Source organism: Rhincodon typus, chromosome 15 (genome assembly GCF_021869965.1).
Source record: "Rhincodon typus isolate 14 chromosome 15, sRhiTyp1.1, whole genome shotgun sequence".
NCBI lineage: Eukaryota > Metazoa > Chordata > Chondrichthyes > Orectolobiformes > Rhincodontidae > Rhincodon > Rhincodon typus.
The window spans coordinates 55,483,291-55,506,908 of record NC_063346.1 but is presented as its reverse complement, the minus strand read 5'-3'; the positions used below and the strand labels follow the sequence as shown (position 1 = coordinate 55,506,908).

The 23,618-nt window shown below is 44.6% G+C and overlaps 1 protein-coding gene across 3 annotated transcripts in view; it reads right to left on the bottom strand.

Annotated features, from left to right (window-relative positions):
* The window catches only part of lrrc29 (leucine rich repeat containing 29), a 30,784-nt gene that overhangs the window by 2,065 nt on the left and 5,101 nt on the right, over window positions 1-23,618 (bottom strand). For 2 of the 3 annotated variants that reach the window (XM_048605850.1, XM_048605851.1), the window contains exons 3-7: window positions 15,469-15,570; window positions 12,887-13,867; window positions 11,775-11,990; window positions 2,941-3,081; window positions 1,141-1,358 (exon numbers count right to left, since the gene is read on the bottom strand). In XM_048605850.1, coding sequence (XP_048461807.1) covers window positions 1,141-1,358; window positions 2,941-3,081; window positions 11,775-11,990; window positions 12,887-13,867; window positions 15,469-15,570 — 1,658 coding nt within the window. The remainder of the gene's footprint in view (window positions 1-1,140; window positions 1,359-2,940; window positions 3,082-11,774; window positions 11,991-12,886; window positions 13,868-15,468; window positions 15,571-23,618) is intronic. The other variant, XM_048605852.1, reaches the window with a different exon arrangement.

The window sequence follows — 23,618 nt, the reverse complement described above, 5'->3', positions numbered from 1 at the left end:
TGTAATTCAGAAACAAAAACAGAAGTTGCTGGAAAAGCTCAGGTCTGCCAGCAGGTCTGTGGAAGGAATCAGACTTAACATTTCGGGTTAGGTGACCCTTCCTCAGAACTCACCCGTTAACTCTGATTTCCTCGCCACAGATTCTGAGCTTTTCCAGCAATTTCCATTTTTGTTTTCCATATGCCAGCTGCTTTAGCTATTCCACGTGGTAACATTCTCCCCATTCTCTGGGTAAAGGAAGTTCTCCCAAATTCCTTCCCGGATTTACTCACGATCTTTCTTATACTTAACGATGCCATAGTCTGGATTGGCTCACAAGGGCAGGTACTACATCCACATACAGATTATTCGGCCCAGGGTGCGAGAGGGAGGGAAACGAGACGCCATTCTTCCTGGATATGAAACGGTGGGTTGCTGCCTGAGAAGCAGCAGTAGGTACCATCACTGGTGTTTGCCTGCTTGGCTTAGTGATGCTGAGGAAAAGTGTAACGTTCAAGACTGCAATCTAGGCTGTTATTGGCTGATTCTGCACAGACTGGGTATTGAACCTGTGAATTTCCTGAGCTATTTACCAAGGCAGCAAAATCCTGCTTCAAAAAATGACACCTTATGCGCTCTGGTAGAATGCAAAAATAAGACATTTGCATTTACATAGTGCCGTTCTCAGTGGCAGGGCATCCCAAAGTATTTTACAACCAATACGTCTGATGTGTCATCACAGTTGCATTGTAGGAAATGTACCAGCAAAAACTGTACAGTCAGCCCCCACAAATTACAAAGTACTGATCAGAATTTTGGTGCCAGAAGTTAAGGAATAAATATTGATCAGAACACCTGAGAGAAGTTACCTCCTTTGCTTACATATATCAGAGAAGATTAACATTGCTTCAGAAGGGCAGCACCTCTCTGACAATGTAGTATTGTACACTGCAAGTGTCAGCCTCGAACATATGCTCAAGTCTTTGGACAATGTTCTGACTCAGATGCAAGCACCGGGTTAAAAGCAGACCTCTTTGTCCTTTCCAATACATGGCCTTTGTATACTAAGTCATCCAGAATGATATAACTGGAGTCAAACCGCACTTCAGGCACAGCAAATGTCTGAATACTTAATTTTACTTTCAAACTATTGTGACTTACTGGCTGGTGATCTTATCGCAGCAGGAGATTTCAAGGTTTGTAAGCCTCTTCATGTGGTTTGCAGCAGCTATCAAGCCTTGGTCAGTCAGTTGGCCACAGTGGTTGAGGGAAAGCCCTTCTAAGCTACGGCAATGCTCTGCAATTGAGACCACACTCTCGTCTGTTATCTCATGGACCATGTTCAGTGACAAGGTCTTCAGCTCCTGAAAGCGGATTTCCTAAGGAAGCAATTCAAAAGGAAATCATGCTAGGTCAGATTCAATTTCTCCTTCTGGTTAGCATCAGGGAAGTGACAGTGCAGTGGTAATGGTGGTGGACTAGCAAGCCCACATGCTAGGGAATCCCACCATGGCAGATGGTGAAATTTGAATTCAATAAAATCTAGAATAAACAGCTTGCCTAATTGTAACCATTGTCAAATTCCCATAACACCCATCTGGTTCAGGTGTGGGTCACAATATGCATTTTAATGAAGTCACTCTCTTCCCTCCACTGCCAAGAAACGTAAGGATCTGCACTAATTAAGTACATTGGCCTAAGGATGCCAGTTGGTTATGGATGGAGGTACATGCAAGGTAGCACATATATTGAAAGAGAAGACAAAGGGTAAGAATAGATTATTTCGTGAGAGGTTTAAGTTAATGGCAACATAAATTTGAAGAACTCAGGTTAGAAATCAATGGATTATCTTAATTCTATACAGAACATCAACAAAGCTACATTTAGCATTCTTCTAGTGAAAGCAGAACTGATACAATGGACATGGATAAGAGATGAAAAGGGTGATTTGGGCATTTTGCTTTCAACTACCAAGCAAAGCTCAGAACCAGAGCCGGTTTATAGTTCTGGGGAAATGTTGGACTTTGATCACTCTATAATCCCTAATGACATGGACATCATAGAATTCCTACAGTTTGGGAAGAGGCCATTCGGCCCATCGAGTCTACACCAACTCTCCGAAGACCCATCCGCCTACCCTATTACCATAACCCCACATTCCCATGGCTAATCCACGTAGCCTGCATGTCCCTGAACACTATGGGGCAACGTAGCATGACCTAATCCACTTAACCTGCACATCTTTGGACTGCGGGAGGAAACGTGCAAACTCCACACAGACAGTGGCCCAAAGATGGAATTGAACCCGGGTCCCCAGCACTGTGAGGCAGCAGTACTAACTACACAATATAACTATACTCTAATGATATAACAAATAATACCAGTATTTGAACGCTTGTATGTATTTCAATCCTATGACTTCAAGGACATATACCAAACTCTGCACAATATTAAAACTAAAAACATATTATTTTAGCCACATAACATAGTGGACTAAAGCAACAGACCCATTAGCAAATTGAGTGACTGCTCTATCAATTGACTGCGTCAAGAACGAGTTGGGTCAGTATTTGATTAGAATGAAGACTTTACCAAGAAGTAGCGAGAAGTCCAAATGTAGAGGAGAGTCTGTCATGGTTATCTCAGTGAACTGAACTTGTGCTATTGGTGTCACTCTGTATCACAAACCAACCATCCAGCCAACTGAGCTAACTGATCCCCACAGAGGAAGCATATAGGCACTTGAAAAGGAAATATTTGTGGGGCTAGGAAATTGATTTCAAGATCAGCTCTAATTAGGCAGTTTTATTTCAAAGAGTCCACAATTCTGATGGGCTGATAGCCTTCAATGTTGCAACATTCCAATACTACATTCATGTGTAATTATTTTACTCACTCTATTCCATTTTACTGGAGCGTGACCTATGAAGTACAACCTCAGCAGTGCTCGGCATGGAGTACCTTGGTTATGCTGGTGTCTGTTAGTTTCGTACATGCAGTCAAACAGAGCTCCTTAAGACACATCAGTGATCTCAGCGTAGCTCCGTCTTTCTCTTTGGAAATCTTCAGTTCAGACTCAGTAATAATCTGGGCCTTTTTGTCCTGAAGTTTGGGAGAAGCAACAAAAAATTCCAGTTAGCAAAATGTCCCACTAAACACTTGCTCATTATCACCCTGGAAAGGGAAATATATATCGTTTGTTGATCAATAAGTGACATTCAATCATTATATTCGAAAATGTGATTACATAATACTTGTGACAGGGAACAGACCATTCAGAACAACAGGTTTATACCAGCGTTCATTCTCAACATGAGCCTTGTCCAAACTACCTCAGCACACCATGTCAACATAGTCCTTTGTTTCTTCCTCAAGTACTTATCTAATTTCATCTTATGTGTGCTCCTCTCTTTAAAGACCCCTTCATGGTAGCAAGTTCCACATTCTAAAAACATATTATTTCTAATCTTCAAATCCCATATTGATGCATAAGTCTGTAATCCTTAGAAAATTTGCAGCAGAGGACATTGGTCTGTGACAGCCTTAACTCAGGTTTCAACAAGTTTATTGGTGACAGTGCAGTGAGCTACTGGTCACAGCGTACAATATATAGAGTTCATTTCAGGCATTTCTAACCACCTCCCCCAATCCTGACAGTTATCACAAACTGTGACAGATTTATTAGTTTTATTGATGCATAGCAGCTGTACCCAGAAAGAACTGTCATTGCAATTCCCACAGAGGCTGACCACTTACAAAAACGTTTAAAAATTCCCACAGTGCCAGCAAAAAGAGAACCACTGAACAAGATTCTATTTAAAACTTTTACTGTAAAAAGCGGACTAAAATCAACATAATTAGGACATAGCTAACAGGCAAAGGGTATTTCAAAGCAAGTGGTAAATTTCGTTTTAAATAGTCGATACAAAGATATGCTTCATATAGATACAAGCACTCACATTACTTCCCGTTCAAATCCGTGACCGCATGCAATCTCACTCTCTTTCCAACTTTAATCAAAATACCTGCAGATGATAAAAAGCCAAAAGAACTGCGGATGCTGTAAATCAGGAACAAAAACAAAGTTGCTGGAAAAGCTCAGCAGGTCTGGCAGCATCTGTGGAGGAGAAAGTAGAGTTAATGTTCCGGGTCCGGTGACCCTTCCTCAGAACTGATGGTGGCTGGGAAAATGTCAGTTTACATGCAGAAAATAGGGAGGTGGGTGGGGTAGGGAATAAACGATAGGATAGAGCCCAAAGAGCATGAAAGACAGTTGGACAGACAAAGGAGTTGCTAACAATCAGGCTGGGAGGGTGAATAGTTGTTAATGGGGACTGTTAGTGACTAACAACAGGGGGTGTGTAGTGGCAGGCTATGTGGAAACAAGGCCTGGTGTGTGGGGTGGGGGGGCTGGGACATGGGAGAGTTTAGGCCTGAAAATTATTGAACTCAATATTTAGTCCAGAAGGCTGCAGGGTCCCCAGCGGAAAATGAGGTGTTGTTCCTCCAGCTTGCGCTGGGCTTCACTGGAACACTGTAGCAAGCCGGAGACAGAGATGTTGGCCAGGGAGCAAGGTGGTGCATTGAAGTGGCAGGCAACGGGTAGTTCAGGGTCTTTTTTGCGAGCAGAACGTAGATGTTCTGCGAAGCGGTCGCCAAGTCTATGCTTTGTTTCCCCAATGTAGAGACCACATTGTGAGCAGCGAAAGCGGTAGACTAGATTCTTGGAAGTGCAGGTGAAGTGTTGCTTCACCTGGAAGGTATGTTTGGGCCCTTGGATACTGGGGAGGGAGGAGGTAAATGCGCAGGTGTTGCACCTTTGCCGGTTCAGGGGAAGGTGCCATAGGGCTGTGGGGAGGTGTTGGGGGTGAAGGAAGTGTGGACCAGGGTGTCCTGGAGGGAACGGTCCCTGCGGAAGGCGGACAAGGGAGGAGAGGGGAATATGTGTCTGGTGGTGGCATCTTGCTGGAGGTGGCGGAAATGGCATCTAATGATCTTCTGGATGTGGATGCTGGTGGGATGATCGGTGAGGATAAGGGGAACCCTATCACTGTTGCGGGAAGGACGAGAAGGGGTGAGGGTACAAGTGCGGGAGATGGGTCGGACCCGATTGAGGGCCCTGTCGACAACGGGCCTTGTTACCACATAGCCTGCCACTACACACTCCCTGTTGTTAGTCACTAACAGTCCCCATTAACAACTATTCACCCTCCCAGCCTGATCGTTAGCAACTCCTTTGTCTGTCCAACTGTCTTTCTCTCCCTTTGGGCTCTATCCTATCGTTTACTCCTTACCCCACCCACCTCCCTATTTTCTGCATATAAACTGACGTTTTCCCAGCCACCATCAGTTCTGAGGAAGGGTCACCGGACCCGAAACGATAACTCTGTTTTCTCCTCCACAGATGCTGCCAGACCTGCAGATGATTATCATTGGCAAGGCACATATCAGCTAATCTTCTCTCATTTGAGTCACAACAGTCTAGTTGGCACCGAATCCCCAGAGACTCCTTCTCCGGCTATGATCCAGTGGCAACACAGACAGCAGCAATGGGTGTTGTCTAATCCACAATCCCTTGATCACTCTAACTTGCACCCAGCTCCTTCTGGCTGTGTAACACACACAGTGACACAGCTTCTCCATTTGCAGAAACATGCTGCAACAGCAGATCCGAAGCCTGCCAAACAGAAGACAGTTCCAGTCAGAGCGAACCTCACTCGTTTCCTCCTTCCTCAAATTTTCGGTGTGTTCTGAACCATCAAATAGGAAACATGGGCTGACCCAACTCCAGTACCACTCCAATTTGTTCTTTGCTGTTTGAATGCCAAGTCATATGGACATTTCTTGCAACCTAATGATGTCATAAGCAGGAAACCAATCAACCCTCTTGCAGAGTGCTCCAAAACCATTTTATTTTTAAAGAGACATCGTATAAAATAAAATGCATGCTTTCCAAAGCTCATGGGTTTTCACCCTGTTCAAAAAATATCAACACTGAAGCTTAAAGCTCTTAATTTATATACTTACTATAAACCTGAAAATATAGTGCGTTTAAAATTGGAAGATCTGTTACATAAAGTAAAAAAAGGAACATAACTGCTTTAGGTTTACAAACAATCCATCCAAAGAAAGACTGCATAAAGATCACAGTAGACGTTTACTTTCTTCTTACTGTAAGTAAGGTGTGGTCATGTACTTATGCCTTCAATATTTCAATGTTTAAGAACAGAAGAAAAAGCAGGAATAGACCACTTAGCTTCTTGAGGGCAGCACGGTGGCTCAGTGGTTAGCACTGCTGCCTCACAGCGCCAGGGGTCCACGTTCGATTCCACATTCGGGCCACTGTCAGTGTGGGTTTCCTCCGGGTGCTCCAGTTTCCTCCCACAGTCCACAGATATGCAGATTAGGTGGATTGGCCATGCTAAATTGTTCCAGCGTGTCCAGGGATGTGCAGGCTAGATGGGTTAGCCATGAGAAATGTAAGGTTATGGGGATAGGTTGGGATGCTGTTTGGTGGGTCGGTGTGGACTCGATGGGCCGACTGGTCTGCTTCAACACTGAAGGGATTCTATGACTGAGCCTGCTTTATCATTTAATATGATCATTATGATCCTCTGCTTCAACTCCACATTCCTGACACTCCCACACCCTTGATTCCCTCATAGATTAAAAATCTACCAATCAATCTCAATCTTTACTATACTCAGCTATGGAGCACCTACATTGGTTAGACAATTCCAGATTTACAACCCTTTGAGCAAAGAAATTTTTCATCTCAGTCCTAAATGATTGGCCGCATATCTGGGCTTCAATTTTCTGTAATTCCCACCGAGCACCACCAACCTCAATAAAACATCGTCAAGCCCATTCAGAATCTTGAATCTTTCAATGAGATCACCTCTTGGTTTTCTAAACATCAGGGAGTACAGGCCCAGTTTACTCACTTGCTCACTATAGGACAGTCCTCACATTGAAGGCACCAACCCAGTGAAACTCCATTGTGTTACTACCAAAGTAGCTATATCCTTCTTTAGGTACAGTGGCCAAAACTGGAGACAGGAGACCACTAAGGCTCTCATGAAACGCTTAAAATTGTAGCGAGAATTCTCTATTCTTATACTTCAATTCTCTTCCAAAAGACCAATCAAGATGGTGGCAGAGTAGGAGGCTCCAACCAGAGCTCCTCCGCTCCTTCTGTTATTTCTCGTTTCTTTCCCTTTTTTTTCTCTTTTCTTTCCCCCTTTAAGTGTTTTCCCCCTCTTGGAGCTCACCACCCCGTCCCTCGGCATCTCATAGCAGGTGGCTTTCAGCGGCTCCTGGTCTCTCAGCCTGGTGTCTTGGCTTGGCGTGCGAGCGCATCCTGTCCAGGCATGTTCCCAAGGCATCTGGGGAGACTGGAGAGGCAGCAGCGATAACTGACAGCTGAGGTCTCACCACAGACTGAGATAAGTGAAGGACTGATCAAAGACTGTTGAAGTGTTAACTTCTCCTGTAGTTTAAACTACGAAAGACTTTAACGTAAACTATTACCTATTTCTTTATTTTTCCACTATTCTATGAAGTAGTGTTTAACATTTTAAACTCTTGTTTCTCTTACTACTTTGTACCTAAGCTCTTTTTGTACCTAGGTACCTAAGATGGTGCCATATGTGGCAACATTATACACTTTTCACTGTACTTCTGTACTTGAGTACACATGATAATTAAATCTAAAATCTAAAAGAAAAAAAGAGGCCAATGTTCAGTTTGCTTTCCTACTTGCTGTACCTGAATTCTGACTATGTGTTTCTTGTACTGAACTGTCAAATAGGAAACATGGGCTGACCCAACTCCAATAGCATTCCAATTTGCTCTTTGCTTCAAAGCTGTTTGAATGCCAGGTCAGAGATAGTAGGAACTGCAGATGCTGGAAAATCTGAGACAACAAGGTGCAGAGCTGGATGAACACAGCAGGCCAAGCAGCATCACAGGAGCAGGAAGGCTGATGTTTCGGGCCTAGACCCTTCATCAGAAAATGCCAGGTCACATGGGCTTTTCCTGGAACCTAATGATGTCATAAGCAGGAAACCAAACAACCCTTTTTTTCCCTCATTTTTTTCTGAAGGTGGGTCCCGACCTGAAACGTCAGCTTTCCTGCTCCTCTGATGTTGCCTGGCCTGCTGTGTTCCTCCAGCTCCACACTGTTTTAACCCTCTTTCAGAGTGTTTCTGAACTTTAATACTTAGAATTTTCACACCTTTTAAAAATAGTCTGCTTTTCTATTCTTATAGCCCAAGTGAACGATACACTTCCTCACATTATACTCCATCTGTTTTATCTTGTTGTCTACTCACGTAACCTGTCTGTTTCTCTGCAGCCTCTAAGTCCTCCTCACAACTTACATTCCCACTTTGTATCATCAGCAAAATTAGATACGTCTTAGTCAACGTTTTCCTCTAAGCCATTATATACGTTGTAAATAGCTGCAGCCCCAGCACTGATCCTTGCAATGCATCATTAGTCACAGCCTGACAACTTTAAATCCCCTGATTCTCCTCGCTCTTCTTTCTGTGCATTAACCTGTCCATACTAATACAAACTCTCAACTCCATAAGCCCTCATGTGGTACCTTATCAAACTCCTTTCAGAAATCCAAGTTCACCTTCATCCACCAACTCCCCTTTATCAGCTGCCCTATTATGTCCTCAAAATAAATTCTAATTAATTTGGTAAACACAAATTGACTTTGATCATACTATGATTTTCTAAGTGCATTATTAAGACTTACTTCATAAAATCTTTCCTGAAGATGTGGTGGACCTTTAAAATATCAATCAATAATTCAAATATGTGATCTTTGAATTAAAATTGCTCCTGGTTGGTTCTAGTTTTATGAGCACAAAGATTGGAAGAGTAGGCCATTCAGCCCCTTGAGAATGGCAAGCAGGCAACAAGATCATGGCTGATCTGATTGAGGCGTCAAATGCTCATTCCCCCCAAACTCTCAATAACCTTACATTTCTATTTTCTATGTTTCTACAATGTGAAAAATGAAAGCACATGGGATTGGGGGTAATGCACTGAGACTGGCAGAAAGTCAGTTAGCAGACTGGAAATAAAACAGTAGGAATAAATGGGTCAGTTTCTGAATGGCAGGCAGTGAGTAGTGGGGTACTGCAGGGATCAGTACTAGGACCCCAGCTGTTCACAATATATGCTTCTGATTTAGATGGGGGAGCTAAATGTAATATCTCCAAATGTGCAGATGACACAAAGCTGGGGGGGACAGTGAGCTGTGAGGAGGATGCAGAGATGTTGCAGTGTGATTTGGACAGGTTGAGTGAGTGGGCAGATGCAGTATAATGTGGATAAAGGTAAGGTTAACCACTTTCATAGTAAAAATAGGAAGGTAGATTATTATTTGAATGGCTGTAAATTGAGAGAGGGGAATGTTCAACGAGACTTGGGTGTCATAGTCTTAGCAATATACAGCACAGAAATAGACCCTTCGGTCTAACTCGTCCATGCCGACCAGATATCCTATATAAATCCAGTCCTATTTGCCAGCATTTGGCCCATATCCCTCTAAACCCTTCGTATATGTGTACACATCCACATGCATTTTAAATGTTGTCATTGTACCAGCCTCCACCACTTCCTCTGGCAGCTCATTCCATACACGCAACACCTACTACGTGAAAAAGTTGCCCCTTAGGTCACTTTTAAATCTTTCCCCTCTCACCTTAAACCTACGCCCTTTAGTTTTGGACACCCCACCCTAGGGAAAAGACCTTGGCTATTCACCCTGTCCATGCCCCTCATGCTTTTATAAAAAGATCTATAAAGATCACCCCTCAGCCTCCGACACTCCAGGGAAAATAGCCCCAGCCTATTCAGCCTCTCCCTATAGATCAAAGCCTCCAACTCATGCGACGCCCTCGTAAATCTTTTCTGAACTTTTTCTAGTTTCACAACATCCTTCCTAAAGATGGGAGACCGGAATTGGACGCAATATTCCAAAAGTGGCCAAACCAATGTCCTGTACAGCCCCAACATGACCTCCCAACTCCAATACTCAATGCACTGACCAATAAAGGCAAGCTTACCAAATGCCTTCTTCAACATCCTATCTACCTGCAACTCTACTTTCAAGGAACTATGAATCTGCACTCCAAGGTCTCTTTGTTCAGCAACAATCCCCAGGGCCTTACCATAAAGTGTATAAATCCTGCCCTGATTTGCCTTTCCAAACGCAACATCTCACACTTATCTAAATTAAACTCCACCTGCCACTCCTCAGTCTGTTGGCCCATCTGATCAAGATCCCGTTGTACTCTGAAGTAACCTTCTTCGCTGTCCTCCAATTTTAGTGTCATCTGCAAACTTACTAACTGTACCCGCTATGTTCACACCTATATCATTTATATAAATGACAAAAGGCAGGGGATCCAGCACTGATCATTATGGCACACAGTTGGTCACAGGCCTCCAGTCTGGAAGGCAACCCTCCACCGCCAAACTCTGTCTTCTACCTTTGAGCCAGCTCTGTAACCAAATAGCTCATTCTCCCTGCATTCCATGTGAAGTAACCTTGCTAACCAGTCTACCACGAGGAACCTTGAACGCCTTGCTGTAGTCCGTATAGATCACATCCACTGCTCTGCCCTCATCAGTCCTCTTCGTTACTTCCCTTGTGCACGAGTCACTGAAAGTAAGTGTGCAGGTGCAGCATGAAGTAAAGAAGGTAAACTATATGTCGGCCTTCATAGCGAGAGGATTCGAGTACAGGAACATGGATGTTCACGCTATAGAGGGAGTGCAGCGAAGGATTACCAAACTGATTCCTGGGATGGCAGGACTGATGTATGAGGAGAAATTGTGTCAGTTAGAATTATATTCACTGGAGTATAGAAGAATGGGGGGAAATCTCATAGACACCTATAAAATTCTAATAGGACTAGACAGATTAGATGCTGGAAGGATGTTCCCATGCCAAGGCGAGTCCAGAACCAGGGGTCACATTTTAAGGATAAAGGGGTAAACTTTTAGGACTGAGATGAGGAGAAATTTCTTCTTCAGAGAGTGGTGAGCCTGTGAAACTCACTACCACAGAAAGTGGTTAAGGCCAAAGCATTGTGTTTTCAAGGAGGTAGAAATAGCTCTTGTGGCTAAAGAGATCATGTTATAGCGAGGGAGGGCAGGATTAGGGTATCGAGCAACGATCATATTGAATGGTGGAGCAAGCTTGAGGAATCACATGGCCTACTCCTGCTCCTACCGTCCACGTTTCTAACCTTTGACTCCCTCACCAGTCAATAATCTATCTACCTCAGCCTTAAAAGTATTGATGACCTATCTCTGCCGCTTCTGGAGAAGAGAGTTCCAAAACTTCACGACCATCTGAGCCTTAAACGGAAGACCCCTTATTTTTAAAACATCTCTCCTGGGTCCTGTGCTCCCACAAGAGAAAACATCCTTTCAGCATCCACTCTGTTAAGTCCCCTGAGGATCTAATTTCTTTTAATAAGATCACCCTTCCATGTTGTACGCAAGAAAGGAACCCGGGGGTGGGGGCATGAAAAGGAGAGGATAAAAATCAGAACATCTTACACCAATAACTACATCGAGGGCACTTGCAGAGTCAGAAATGAAGGGACAAGTGGATGTGTTTTAGATTAACATGCAAGGAACAACCACGAGCCTCCACTCACTGGCCAGGGTTGCTAGTCTGCACGCAAGATCGATCAAAGCTACGAGAGAGTAGCGGCTCTCACATCAAGGGGTCACGGTAGGATCACAGGTAACGAAAAGCAAACCTTCTCGTCGAGTTGACAGTTGTCATTGGCTATGCTCATTCCAAGCAGTCCCCTGTCCGTGATCTCTTTACACCAGCCAAGCCGTAGTACTGTCAGGCCCGTCAGGTAGTTGACGATAATGGAGATGCTGAAATCAGTGATGTATACACAGGAGGTGAGGTCCAATTCCCGCAGGCTGTCACACAGGATCACCCCCATTGAGAAAACGCAGCTGTCCTACGAAATTTAACCAAACACTTGAGTGAGTACCCCCCTAAAATCAGTCCCACTGGGAGGACAATGAGATTCACAATCACTGCTGCAAATTTTGGCACTTGATTAGAGTCTACACTGACCATTTCAATCATAGTTTCTTTTAAATCATAGAATCCCTACAGTGTGGAAGCAGGCCATTTGGCCCATCAATTCCACACCAACCCTGTGAACAGCATCGCACCCATACCCACCCCCGTATCCTTTCCCTGTGACCCTGCATTTCCCATGACTAACCCACCCAGCCTGCACATCTCCAGACACTATGGGGCAATTTACCATGGCCAATCCACCCTAACCTGCACAGCTTCGGGCTGTGGGAGGAAGCGAGAGCACCCGGAGGAAACCCACGCAGACACAGGGAGAATGTACAAACTCCACACACAGACAGTCACCCGAGGGTGGAATTGAACTCGGGTCCCTGGCGCTATGAGGCAACAGTGCTAACCACCGAGTTACGGTGCCACCTCATTCATTATTTCAATGTCGCTGGCCTGGGAACTGGAAGAGAAGAGAAACAAGAGTCCAATTTTGGGCAAACGCACTCCTTCATTCATCCCTGTTGGGTGAAAATCCTGGAATTCCCTACTCTGCAGTATCACCACAAAGGCAACACAGTAGGGCGACTATGATTGCTAACAAGCCTTCAGAAAGAGGTGAGGCATTAGAGAGATGCACTCATTCCTTAATTCCAGTGGAATTGGACATCTAAGATTTAATAAAAAAGAGCTGAAAACTCATGGCAAAACGAGCTCCTGCCACAGATTTCTCCCTCTTTCTTGCCCCAGTTAACGCCCAAGCCGGTTGAAAATTCAGGGATGTTACTATGTGTTCAGTACAGTGGGGGTGGTGTGACTTACTTTCACCATGGTGCAGCAGCTGAAGTTGAGACTGAATAAAGTCGGTGTGGCGTATGGCAAGGCCAGTCTGTTGACCAGCTCAAGGCCACTGACCTGGTAACACTCAGACAAGTCGAGGGCTCGCAGGGTGGGGATGGAGGACAGGTTCTTCAGCCCATGGTCTGTCATGAGCCGGATCTTACCCAGGGAGAGACGTTCCAGGAACTGCAGGTTGGCCACCGCCAAGACGGACTTGTCAGTCAGCTCAGCGCAACCGGTGAGGTCCAGGCTGGTGAGGCTTGGCTGGCAGGAGCAGATGGCACAGACGGCGTCGTCTGTCAAATCCTTGCAGTGTTGAAGCACCAGGCCTTCCAGCTGAAGCCCGGGCACCTGGACTACTGACTGTATTGCTTCACTTGTGATACTGGTGCGGCTGAAGTTTAACCACTTCAGCGTGGCCGCCTGCCTGTCCATAAAGCAGAGGATGTTGGTCAGTGACAGTGTAGGAGGGGAATTGCATGTTTTCACTCCTCGGTAGGGATCCAACTCAAAGACGATGGGGCAGCCAGCCAGAGCTAGCTTTCTGAGTTTGGGCATGCAGTCAGTAAGTCGATTGAAGGTCATGTCGGAGAGGTACCGCAGGTTGGAGAGATTCAGCTCCCGGAGATCGACCAAGGCTTCCGCCGTTCTAGCTTTGCTCTCTTCGTCTGCCATCAAGGTGCCAGGCTTGAAAAGGCAGTTGCAGCAGCTGATATCAAGCCCCCACAGGCTGCGGCAGGACGGGACCAAATCCATGAAGGAGCTCTCGGTGATGTTGCTATCCCGCAGCAAGAGGCTCTTCAGGTGGGGGGCCAGGTGGAGAGCTATGTTCTGGATGACCATGCGTGAGGTAGGCGAGCCATCGAGGTTGCTCAGAGCCACACAGAGACTCTGTCTCCACCGCAAGTGTCTGACAAACTCGAGAGAATCGTACGTTCCTTGGAGACGATAGAAAACGTTTTTCTATACAAGAAAGCAAACATTGGTTAGATAGTGACATTTTGAAGATCTTTGATGAGTTCTGTGTCTTCTAATACAGGCAGTACTCCAAGCTAGGTAATATCAGGTGCCTTAGTTTCAATGAAGGAAGACAAACCTCTCTATTTCTTTGTTCATCCATGGGGAGTGGGCGTAGCTGGCTGGGCCAGCATTTCTTGTCCATACCTAGTTGAGCTACTTTCTTGAACTGCTGCAGTCCATTTGACCTAGCAGCCTTCAGAAGGTATTAAAGAAAGGCACTCATTCCCCACCTGCAAGGAAATTCCACAATACCATAAGGGAGGGAGATCTAGGACAACAATGAAGGAATGTCGATATATTTCCAAGTCAGGTCAGTGAGTGCATTAGAAAGGAACTCACAGGAGTTGGTGTTCCCATGTATTTCCTGCCCTTGCTCTTCTAGATGGAAGTGGTTGTGGGTTTGGAAGGTGCTATCTAAGGAGCCTCGATTGATTTCTGCAGTGCATCTTCTAGATGGTAGACACTGCTGCTACTGAGCATCGGTGGTGGAAGGAGTGGATATTTGTGGATATCGTGCCAATCAAGTGGGTTGCTTTGTCCTGGATGGTGTCAAGCTTCTTGAGTATTGCTGGAACTGCATCCATCCAGGCAAGTGGGGAGTATTCCATCACACTCCTGACTTATGCCTTGTAGATAGTGGCTAGGATTTGAGGAGTCGAGAAATGGATTACTCATTGCACGATTTCTAGGCTCTGACCTGCTCTTGCAGCAACAATATTTATATGGCAAGTCCGATTCAGTTTCTGGTCAATGGTGACCCCCAGGATGTTGATAAGGGGGGATTCAATGATGGTAGAACCATTTAATATCAGGGGGCAAAGGTAAGATTCTGTCTTATTGGTGATGGTCACTGTCTGGCCCTTGAAAGCATCTATAAATAGAGAAGATGCCCTTCCCCCACCCTTTTTGACATTGCATTGTCCATAAAGGGGACTCCTAGTGACAATGGCCACTCACATGGCTCTGATCCGCACCATCTCTCAACATAGTCCCACACACCCATCCTAATCATGATCATTTACATAGTATGCAGCAAATGAAATTTAAGATTTTTAACACTCTTGAGAACTATCCACTGGAGTCCCTTCACTTTTGACCACAATCCCCTAGTCTAGTTAAATTCCTCGGTCTCACTCCCAGTTTGACAGTATTACAGGACTTCTTCCTGTCAATGAGGAGTTTCTGCTGGAGTGGATATTAGTGTTGAGTTATCTGATCCATTGGTGAGGCAGCGGTGTTTCAATTGTCTATTACATTGTTCCTGAGACTGGAAATGGAAGAAGGAAAAACAACAACGCATCAGATAGCATTCCTGATCCTGCTTGCTAGTTAAAAACACTTCCTGGAAACTGCAGACAAGTGGGGAGATCAGAACAAAACGAGATCAGGCTCGGGCGGGATCCTACCTTTTGCATCTTACATCCCATCAAGGTTAATTTGGATAGAAATCCGTATCTAGCTGTAATCTAGAAAGAGTCTGTGCCTTCAGGAGGAGCGTTCAAAATGTAAAGTATATCAACTTTTTGTTTTGAAAAGAGAGTTACCTGGAGATTTTGGTCCAGAGAGGCAGTGTACCAAGCTTTGCTCACCAAAGATGCTTCCTTCCTGTCAGACATAGATAGAAAGTGCAGGATGTAGGAGATCACCTATTAATAAAACAACAATAGAAATTGGTGCTGTTACAGAAAACTTTAGATTGAGTTAAAAACTATTTGATGAATAAGTTTTCAGTCTTGAAGAGGGAGAACTTAGGGCTGTCATTTTCAGTCCAATGCCATGTCCAACCAATATGATTGGTGTGTCCTTGTGTAATTATATAAATAATATAAATAATTATATAATTGTAATTATATAAATGCCCAGAATGTGCATGTGGCAAACCCATTTACTTTATGTTAATTCCTTCATGGGATATGGGCATTGATTTGTTACCCATCCCTAATTATCCTTGAGAAGGAGATGATGGGATGCCTCTTGAATCACTCTATTCATGCAATGTAGAGAGTTTGCAGATTTTGCCCCAGCAACAGTGAAGGATCAGCAATTGTTCCAAGTCAGGATGATGTTTGCCTGTAGAGGAATGCACAGGCGGTGGTAGGGATCATGCTTTGGAAGTTTGTTATCAAACCAGGCTTGGCAAGTTGCAACAATGTATTTTGTGGATGGTATACAGTGCGGCTACTATATGTTGGTAGTAGAGACGGGAAATGAATATTCCAGGCAGTGAACGTGGCCAGGTTCGTCCCGAATGGCATTGAATTTCTTGAGTGTTGCTGCAGCTGCACTTATCCAGGCAAATGGACGGTATTCCATCATTTCCAGAGATCTGATTGGGTAGATAGTATCATGGAGCACCCAAACCATACAGGTTCTTGATTATACTCTTGCGAAATGTGGTGTGAGCTGATCAACTGGCTGGGCATGGAGGAGGGGTGGAGGGTGGCGGGGGAAGAGATTCTCTGGCTATCTACTGTCCTGCCGATTAACATTTATTTCTCTCTGCCTGTCCAAACAAATCCAGTCCTGATCCTAACCCTGTCCCTCTTCTAAGAAACACAACTATGTGTATATGTGGAAAAATGCCGAAAATCATAAAACTGAAAGAAACTTCTAGACCTCGTTCTTTACTGAAAGATTTCCACAAGAAACAGATGATTCTTCTTCCTCTCCCTCCTCATAGACTCTTACTTACGTCCTCGATGCAACTTGGTTTGTCCATTTTACTGAATACAATTTGAAAAGGAAAAACATTGCAGGGCTGTGGGGATAGATGGGGGCAACTCCCATTCTCCTGCCTTTCCCCTGTACCTCTGCAAGTCTTTTCCCTTCAGGTAATTATCCAATTCTCTTTTGATCGAATCTGCTTCCACCATGCTCTCAGGCAGGGCATTGCAGATCCCACACACTCGCGGCATAAAAAAAATGTTTCTTTTGCCAGTCACCTTAATTCTACATTGTCTCGTTCTCAATCCATCTGGCAATGGGAACTGTTTCACTGTCCAGATCCCCTCCTGATTTCGAGCATCTCCTCCTTATCTCATTTTATCCCAGCTTCTCCAATCTTCACACAAACACTTCACACGTCTCTTTTAAATTCATTAATTACCTGAAATCAAATTCCATCTGCCACTTTTCTGCCCATTCCACTATCTCTGCCCTCGTTCAGTCTATCACTGTACTCCTCCCAAATCACAATATTTTGATGTTTTGTGACAGCTGCACATCTTGAAATTGTTCCCTGCACATTCAAGTCTTGGTCATTAGTGTAGTTAAAGCACAGCAGGGGCTTGGTGTGGGTCCATCCCACGGAAGCTCCACCAGTCCGAAAAACTACCATAAAATACAGTTTCCTGTCATTCAGGCAACCTCATTCCATGCTGCCACTGTCCCATTTATTCAATGGTCTTTAACTTAATTTATTCCCCATCTCCAGTGTTTCAGACCGATTCTATGGGCAAGGCTGCAATGTCGACATTGCTTCGATCTGGGAAGCTGGAGTGAAGAATAAATCAAGTCAAAAAAAAACTGCTGGAGCATTTAGACTGCTGCTTCAATTTTGTGTCTCACGTTTGGCAGCAGGGTAAACACTTCATTAATATTCCGATTGTTTCTGGAGCAGCTTTTAAGCTACGAGCTGTCAAATAAATTTATAAAATGGACAAGTAAATAGATATGATTATATACTGCAGAAGTAAATGGATACAAGTCTTAGCTAGAGCTCCGTGGAACAAAGAAAATAATCACGAAAATTCCACAAAACTCCAGTGCAAACTGGAGCTGGCTCAAGTTGAATGTTATCCTTTATGTGGTAGATTATTGTTGACTGAGTTAAAGTCTCCATACTTTCAGACAAATTACCCAATTTGAATAGTAAAGGCTGAGAAACACTTCTCCAAACTTGCCCTAGGGAAAGAGAATTTAAATGTGTCTGAAACCGAAAAGGAATTGCCAGTACTCATACAGAATAGCTTCTTCCTGCCCTATATACCTGATTAGGTATATTTTACAGCTATGTGTGGCACAAAAAAGCTGGGCATATTACAGTTCCTAAGCCTGACATGTTGTAACTGAAGTACAGCAGCCTGTACTCAGATACATCACTGACAATACTTCGTTTCAGTCATATCCCTCCAACACAACCTTTCTTGCCTGTTTTATCGTTACGATGGTGGATATTTTTCCTCTGAACCTCTTTCAGTTGCTGCTCACCACTTAAATTCATATTCTTTTTTAACTCTTTCATGGTTATTGATGTCATTGATAAAGCCAAATGCCTACTTGGCATAGAAAAGGTGGTAGGCTGAGAGGTTTTAGGTTTACCTGGAGTGGGCAGACCCACAGTACTGTAAGGGAGGGAGTTCTAGAATTGTGACCATTAACAATGAAGGCACAGTGATTTGGTTCCAAGTCAGGATGGTGTGTGACCTGGAGGGAAACTTGCAAGTGACGGTGTATTCTCATCCTTCTAGATGGTAGAAGTCAAGGGTTTGGAAGGTACTGACAATGGCTGTTTAGCACATTTCCACGCTGCATCTTGTAAATGGTACAGACCGGAGCCAGTAATGGGAAGGGTGAATTTTCTGATGGTATCCTGTGCACTCTTTCTTGTCTGTGCGTGGTCACTGTGCAGAATCCAACCTTCACGTCAAGCCTATGCAGATATGTAGGACTCACCTTCCTCACTGTTCCATCGGAGATTAAAAACTACTCAAACAAGCGTGAAACAGCATTGGCTTTTCCAGTTATAGCAAAGGCTTTTGCACTTGGAGGGTGGATGGGGGTGGGGGAGTCCATGGTATAATGGAAAAGCCAATGGAAGAGGAATCCAGAGCCCAGATCAATGATCTAGGGATGCAGGTTCACCACAGCAGCTGTTGGAATTTAAAGATATCTTCAATAAATCCCAGTAATGGTCACTGGTCGTTGTAAAAACCCACGTGGTTTAGGGAAGGAAATCTGCTGCCCCTGCAATGTGTGACTCTTAACTGTCCCTGGGATTGGCGAAGCAAGGCACCCAGTTGCAATGACGTCGCAGATATTGGTAGCTGTGTTGTTAGAAATAGCAACTTAGAGTCATACAAATGTATAGCACAGGGAAAGACCCTTTGGTCCAACTCATTCATGCCGACTAGATAGCCTAAACTGATCTAATCCCATTTGCCAGCATTTGGCCCAAATCCCTCTAAACCCTTCCTATTCATGTACCTATCCGGTTGCCTTTTAAATGTTGTAATTGTACCAGCCTCCAACACTCCCTCTAGCAGCTCATTCCATGCACGCACCACCCTCTGCATGAAAAAGTTACCACTTAGGTCCCTTTAAAACCTTCCCCTCTGACTTTAAATCTACACCATCTATTTCTGGACTCCCCTACCCTGGGAAAAGACCTTGGCTATTCACCTTATCCATGATTTTATAAACATCTGGAAGGTCACAGACCTCCAGTCCAAAAAGCAACCCTCCACTATTAACCTCTGTCTCCTACCTTACCCCTGCAGGTACAGAGAATGACCTCTTTTTGAAGTGCAGTGCCAAATATGGACAACCACTCAGACACTTGAGTGTTCACACAGACAGTCAGAAGAACAACAATGTAATTTGTTTTAGTGCTGTTGACTGAGGGTTGTCAGGAGAAAGCAGCATCAGATTTACACACACACACACACACACACACGCAGCATAGATATTTGGCAACGATCTACCAGGTTTATGGATCCAAAGCAGGTCTGCACCTACAAACTGGGCAACTGATAAGGCTTGAGAAACATCAGAAGTTTCAAATGTTTGAAAGATTTCATTGCAAAACAAGTGTAGATACAATATACAGCACAGCATCAATCATGACTGTGTTCCACCACATTTATTCTATAGTTGATCAAGAGAGCAGCTTTGGATAGTCACGTTTCAGAAGAATGGCATGAAGAAGCTGACAGAAACCAGGGTTTCTCAGCAACATTCAACGCCTTTCCCCCAAAAAAGGTTACTGATTGTGTAGACATGGTCAAATTCTACCCAGTAGCACATAACAAACGCATTCATATGTACCAGCTAGACTTACACATGGGAAACAGCCAAGTGAATAAATCCAGTGAGGGGTTTCCAGGTGAGCAGGGAGGGTGACAGTTCACAAAAGAAAGACTTGAGTAATTCAGTCAAAAGGTGCCACGTATTGTAGATTTTATCACGCAACATTTTACATCAGTCATGCTCTTACAAAGATTGAACCAATACAAGTCATTAACAAAGACAAAATTGTAAAAATTGACTACTCCATGAAGCCAACCACAACAAATTTTTGTTATAATTATGATTAGGAGCAGGAGGTTGGCTTTCCAAAACATTAGGGCAGTAGCAAACCCTATCACTTGAGTTGGATTTTATTATTAGTCCCAGGATATGGTAGAGCCACTTATCACGAGGTGGTAGTCAGTCAATCTTGCTTTGAATGGTGACTGTTCTGACAGTGATAGAAATCCCACAAGTGCTTGCCTGGTTTCCAGGCCTAGTGTCCTAGGCCCAATTATCTTCAGCTGCTTCTTCAATGACCTTCCCTCCATCACAAGGTTAGGAGTAGTGGTGTTCGCCGATGATTGTTCAGCACCATTCGTGACTCCTCAGATACAGAAGTGGTACATGTTCAAATGCAACAAGATCCGGACAATATCCAGACTTGGGCTGACAAGTGCCAAGTCACATTCACACCACACAAATGCCTGGCAATGCCTACCTACAATAAGAAACAATCTAAGAACTGCCCCTTGACATTCAGCGGTATTTTCATCGCTGAATCCCCCACTATCAACATCCTGGGGGTTACCATTGACCAGAAACTCAACTGGACTCACCACATAAAAACAGTGGCTACAAAAGCAGCTCTGAGGCTAGGAATACTGCGGCCAGCAACCCATCCCCTGACTCCCCAAAGCCTGTCCACCACCTACAAGGCACAAATCAGGTGTGTGATGGAATACTCCTCATTTGCCTGAATGGGTGCAGCTCCAACAACACACAAAAAGTTTGACACCATTCAGGACAAAGCAGCCCGCTTGATTGGCACCACATCCACAAGCATTCATTCCCTCCACCAGAAATGCTCAGTAGCAGCAGCGTGTACTATCTACAAGATGCACTGCAGAAATTCACTAAAGGTTCTTAGATAGCACCTTCCAAAGCCATGAGCACTTCCATCTAGAAGGACAAGGGAGCAAATACATGGGAACACCACTACCCTCAAATTCCCCTCCAAGCCACTCACCATCATGACTTGGAAATACATCGCCATTCCTTCACTGTTGCTGGGTCAAAATCCTGGAATTCCCTCCCTTAAGGCACTGTGGGTCAACCTTATAGCAGGTGGACTGTAGCAGTTCAAGATGGCAGCTCACCACCACCTTCTCAAAGGCAACTAGGGGTGGGCAATAAAAAATGTTGGCCCAGTCAGCGATGCCCACATCCTACAAGTGAATTTTTTAAAAATTCACCCGCTGCAGACCCACTGACATGGGTTGTGCACCACCAATACAACACAAGTAGACGTCATGCCCCTACGATAGGGGACAATGGTGGCCTAGCGATAACCTCACTGGATGAAGAATCCAGAGACCCAGGATTATGCTCTGGGAGCATGGGTTCAAATTTCACTGCGGCAGCTGGCCAATTTGAGATGGTCAATAAATGCTGGCTTGACAGTAGCATTCCCTCTAACTTTATTTTCTTCTGCATGGACCTCCGAGGTCAATAACTTCCAATAACCAGGATTCGATGCTACAATCTCTGTTGGCACACCAATCACCGTGCACATATACCATTAGAGCGGCTGCACGCAGCATAGAGGGAATGTTGTTTGCCAGTGATGCCCAGATCCAATGGAAGACAAAACATCTGGAGCGTTCCTTTTTCCATCCAGTGGTCATCTTCCCCTCTTTAGTTAGCTCGTGGGATTCTGAAGACAAGTTCCTTCCAATCTGGACCCCAGATGATAAAATAATCCAATGCTAGATCCACACCCAATTGATCTGCATCGCGACCTGTCCAGATGCTGAAAATGATTGGTACTTTTGCGGCTGTTTCTTCTCCAGCTTGGCTCTTGAACTAGAGATTCCCTTGATGTGGTGGGGTTATCACATCCTTTTCAGGAAGGCGTTGAGGGTGTCCTTGAAGTATTTCTTCTGCCCTCGTGGTAACTGCTTACCATAACAAAGCTCAGTGGAGGTTTTGGAAGTCTCATATCAGACATGGGGATTATGTGGTTTACCTCATGCTGCTGATTAACAATAACTGGTGCCTCGATGCTGGATGTGCTGGTCAGAGAGAGGACAGTAACATTGGAGAGCCTATCCATCCTGTGTCTAAGAAAGTAATGGCAAGACTCACAGAACACAACCGACAATTCCATCTTCTGCACAAACACTGAGTGTATCAGCAGCTGATTCCTCAATTGGCACAGACAGCAAACTAAGTTCAATAAAACAGGGAAAAGAACAGCATAAAATGATAAATTATATGGCATTATGCGTAAAGTGATAAGGGCTTTCTCTATACTTCTAGAAGATGGATCAGAGACTCATTTCTTACATTATAAAACAGGCTACTCTTTCAACCTTGGCATCTCCAGTCATTGAATCATAGGATCCCTACAGCGTGGAAAGAGGCCATTTGGTCATCAAGTCCATACCGATCCTCCGAAGACCATCCCACCCATACCCACCCCCTGGCCTGTACCCCAGATGGTGGAATTTGAATTCAATAAATATCTGGAATTAAGAGTCTAATGATGATTGTCGATTGGTGGAAAGACCTATCCGGTTCACTAATGTCCTTTAGGGAAGGAAACTGCCATCCTTACCTGGTCTGGCCTACATGTGACTCCAGACCCACAGCAATGTAGTTGACTCATAACTGCCCTCCGGCCAATAAACGCTGGGCTACCCAGCGACGCCCTCATCCTGTGAATGAATTTTTAAAAAATTCCTGTGGTTAACCCACCGAGCCTGCATATCCCTGGACACTATGGGGCAATTTAGCATGGCCAATCCACCCTAGCCTGCATATCTCTGGACTCTGGGAGGAAACTGGAGCACCCGGAGAGACACCGGGAGAATGTACAAACTCCACACACAGTCACCTGAGGGTGGATTTGAACCCAGGTCCCTGGCACTATGAGGCAGCAGTGCTAGCCACTGTGCCACCCTACTGGAAATCTTAAGCACAGAACCATTCTACAGGCTAAAAAAGGGCTTTTGTTTTACATAAAAGTCATCTCAGATCTATATTCAACATCCTCTGTGGAAATACTGAAACCAAAGGCCACGGTAAACTATATCTCAAATAACTGCATTCAATCAGCAGGCAGAGGCTATTAATTACTTGCAATGTTCAAGTCAATGCAACAGCCACCTTTAGTGGCGTATGGGGGCAGGTCATGTGGCACAGTGGGCAGCCTACCTGCCTCTGAGCCAGGAGCTCTGGGTTCGAGTCCCAACATATGACAATAGCAGGCAGTAAGAGATGGAGAGAATGCTGTCAGCCAAATGATGGAAGGAAATCAGCACCATTACCACCACTCTGTAACTCCAGACTTGTAAAAGTGTACGCTACCACAGCAACTCCTCAGCTGGTAGTAGGAACTGCAGATGCTGGAGAATCCGAGATAACAAGGTGTAGAGCTGGATGAACACAGCAGGCCAAGCGGCAT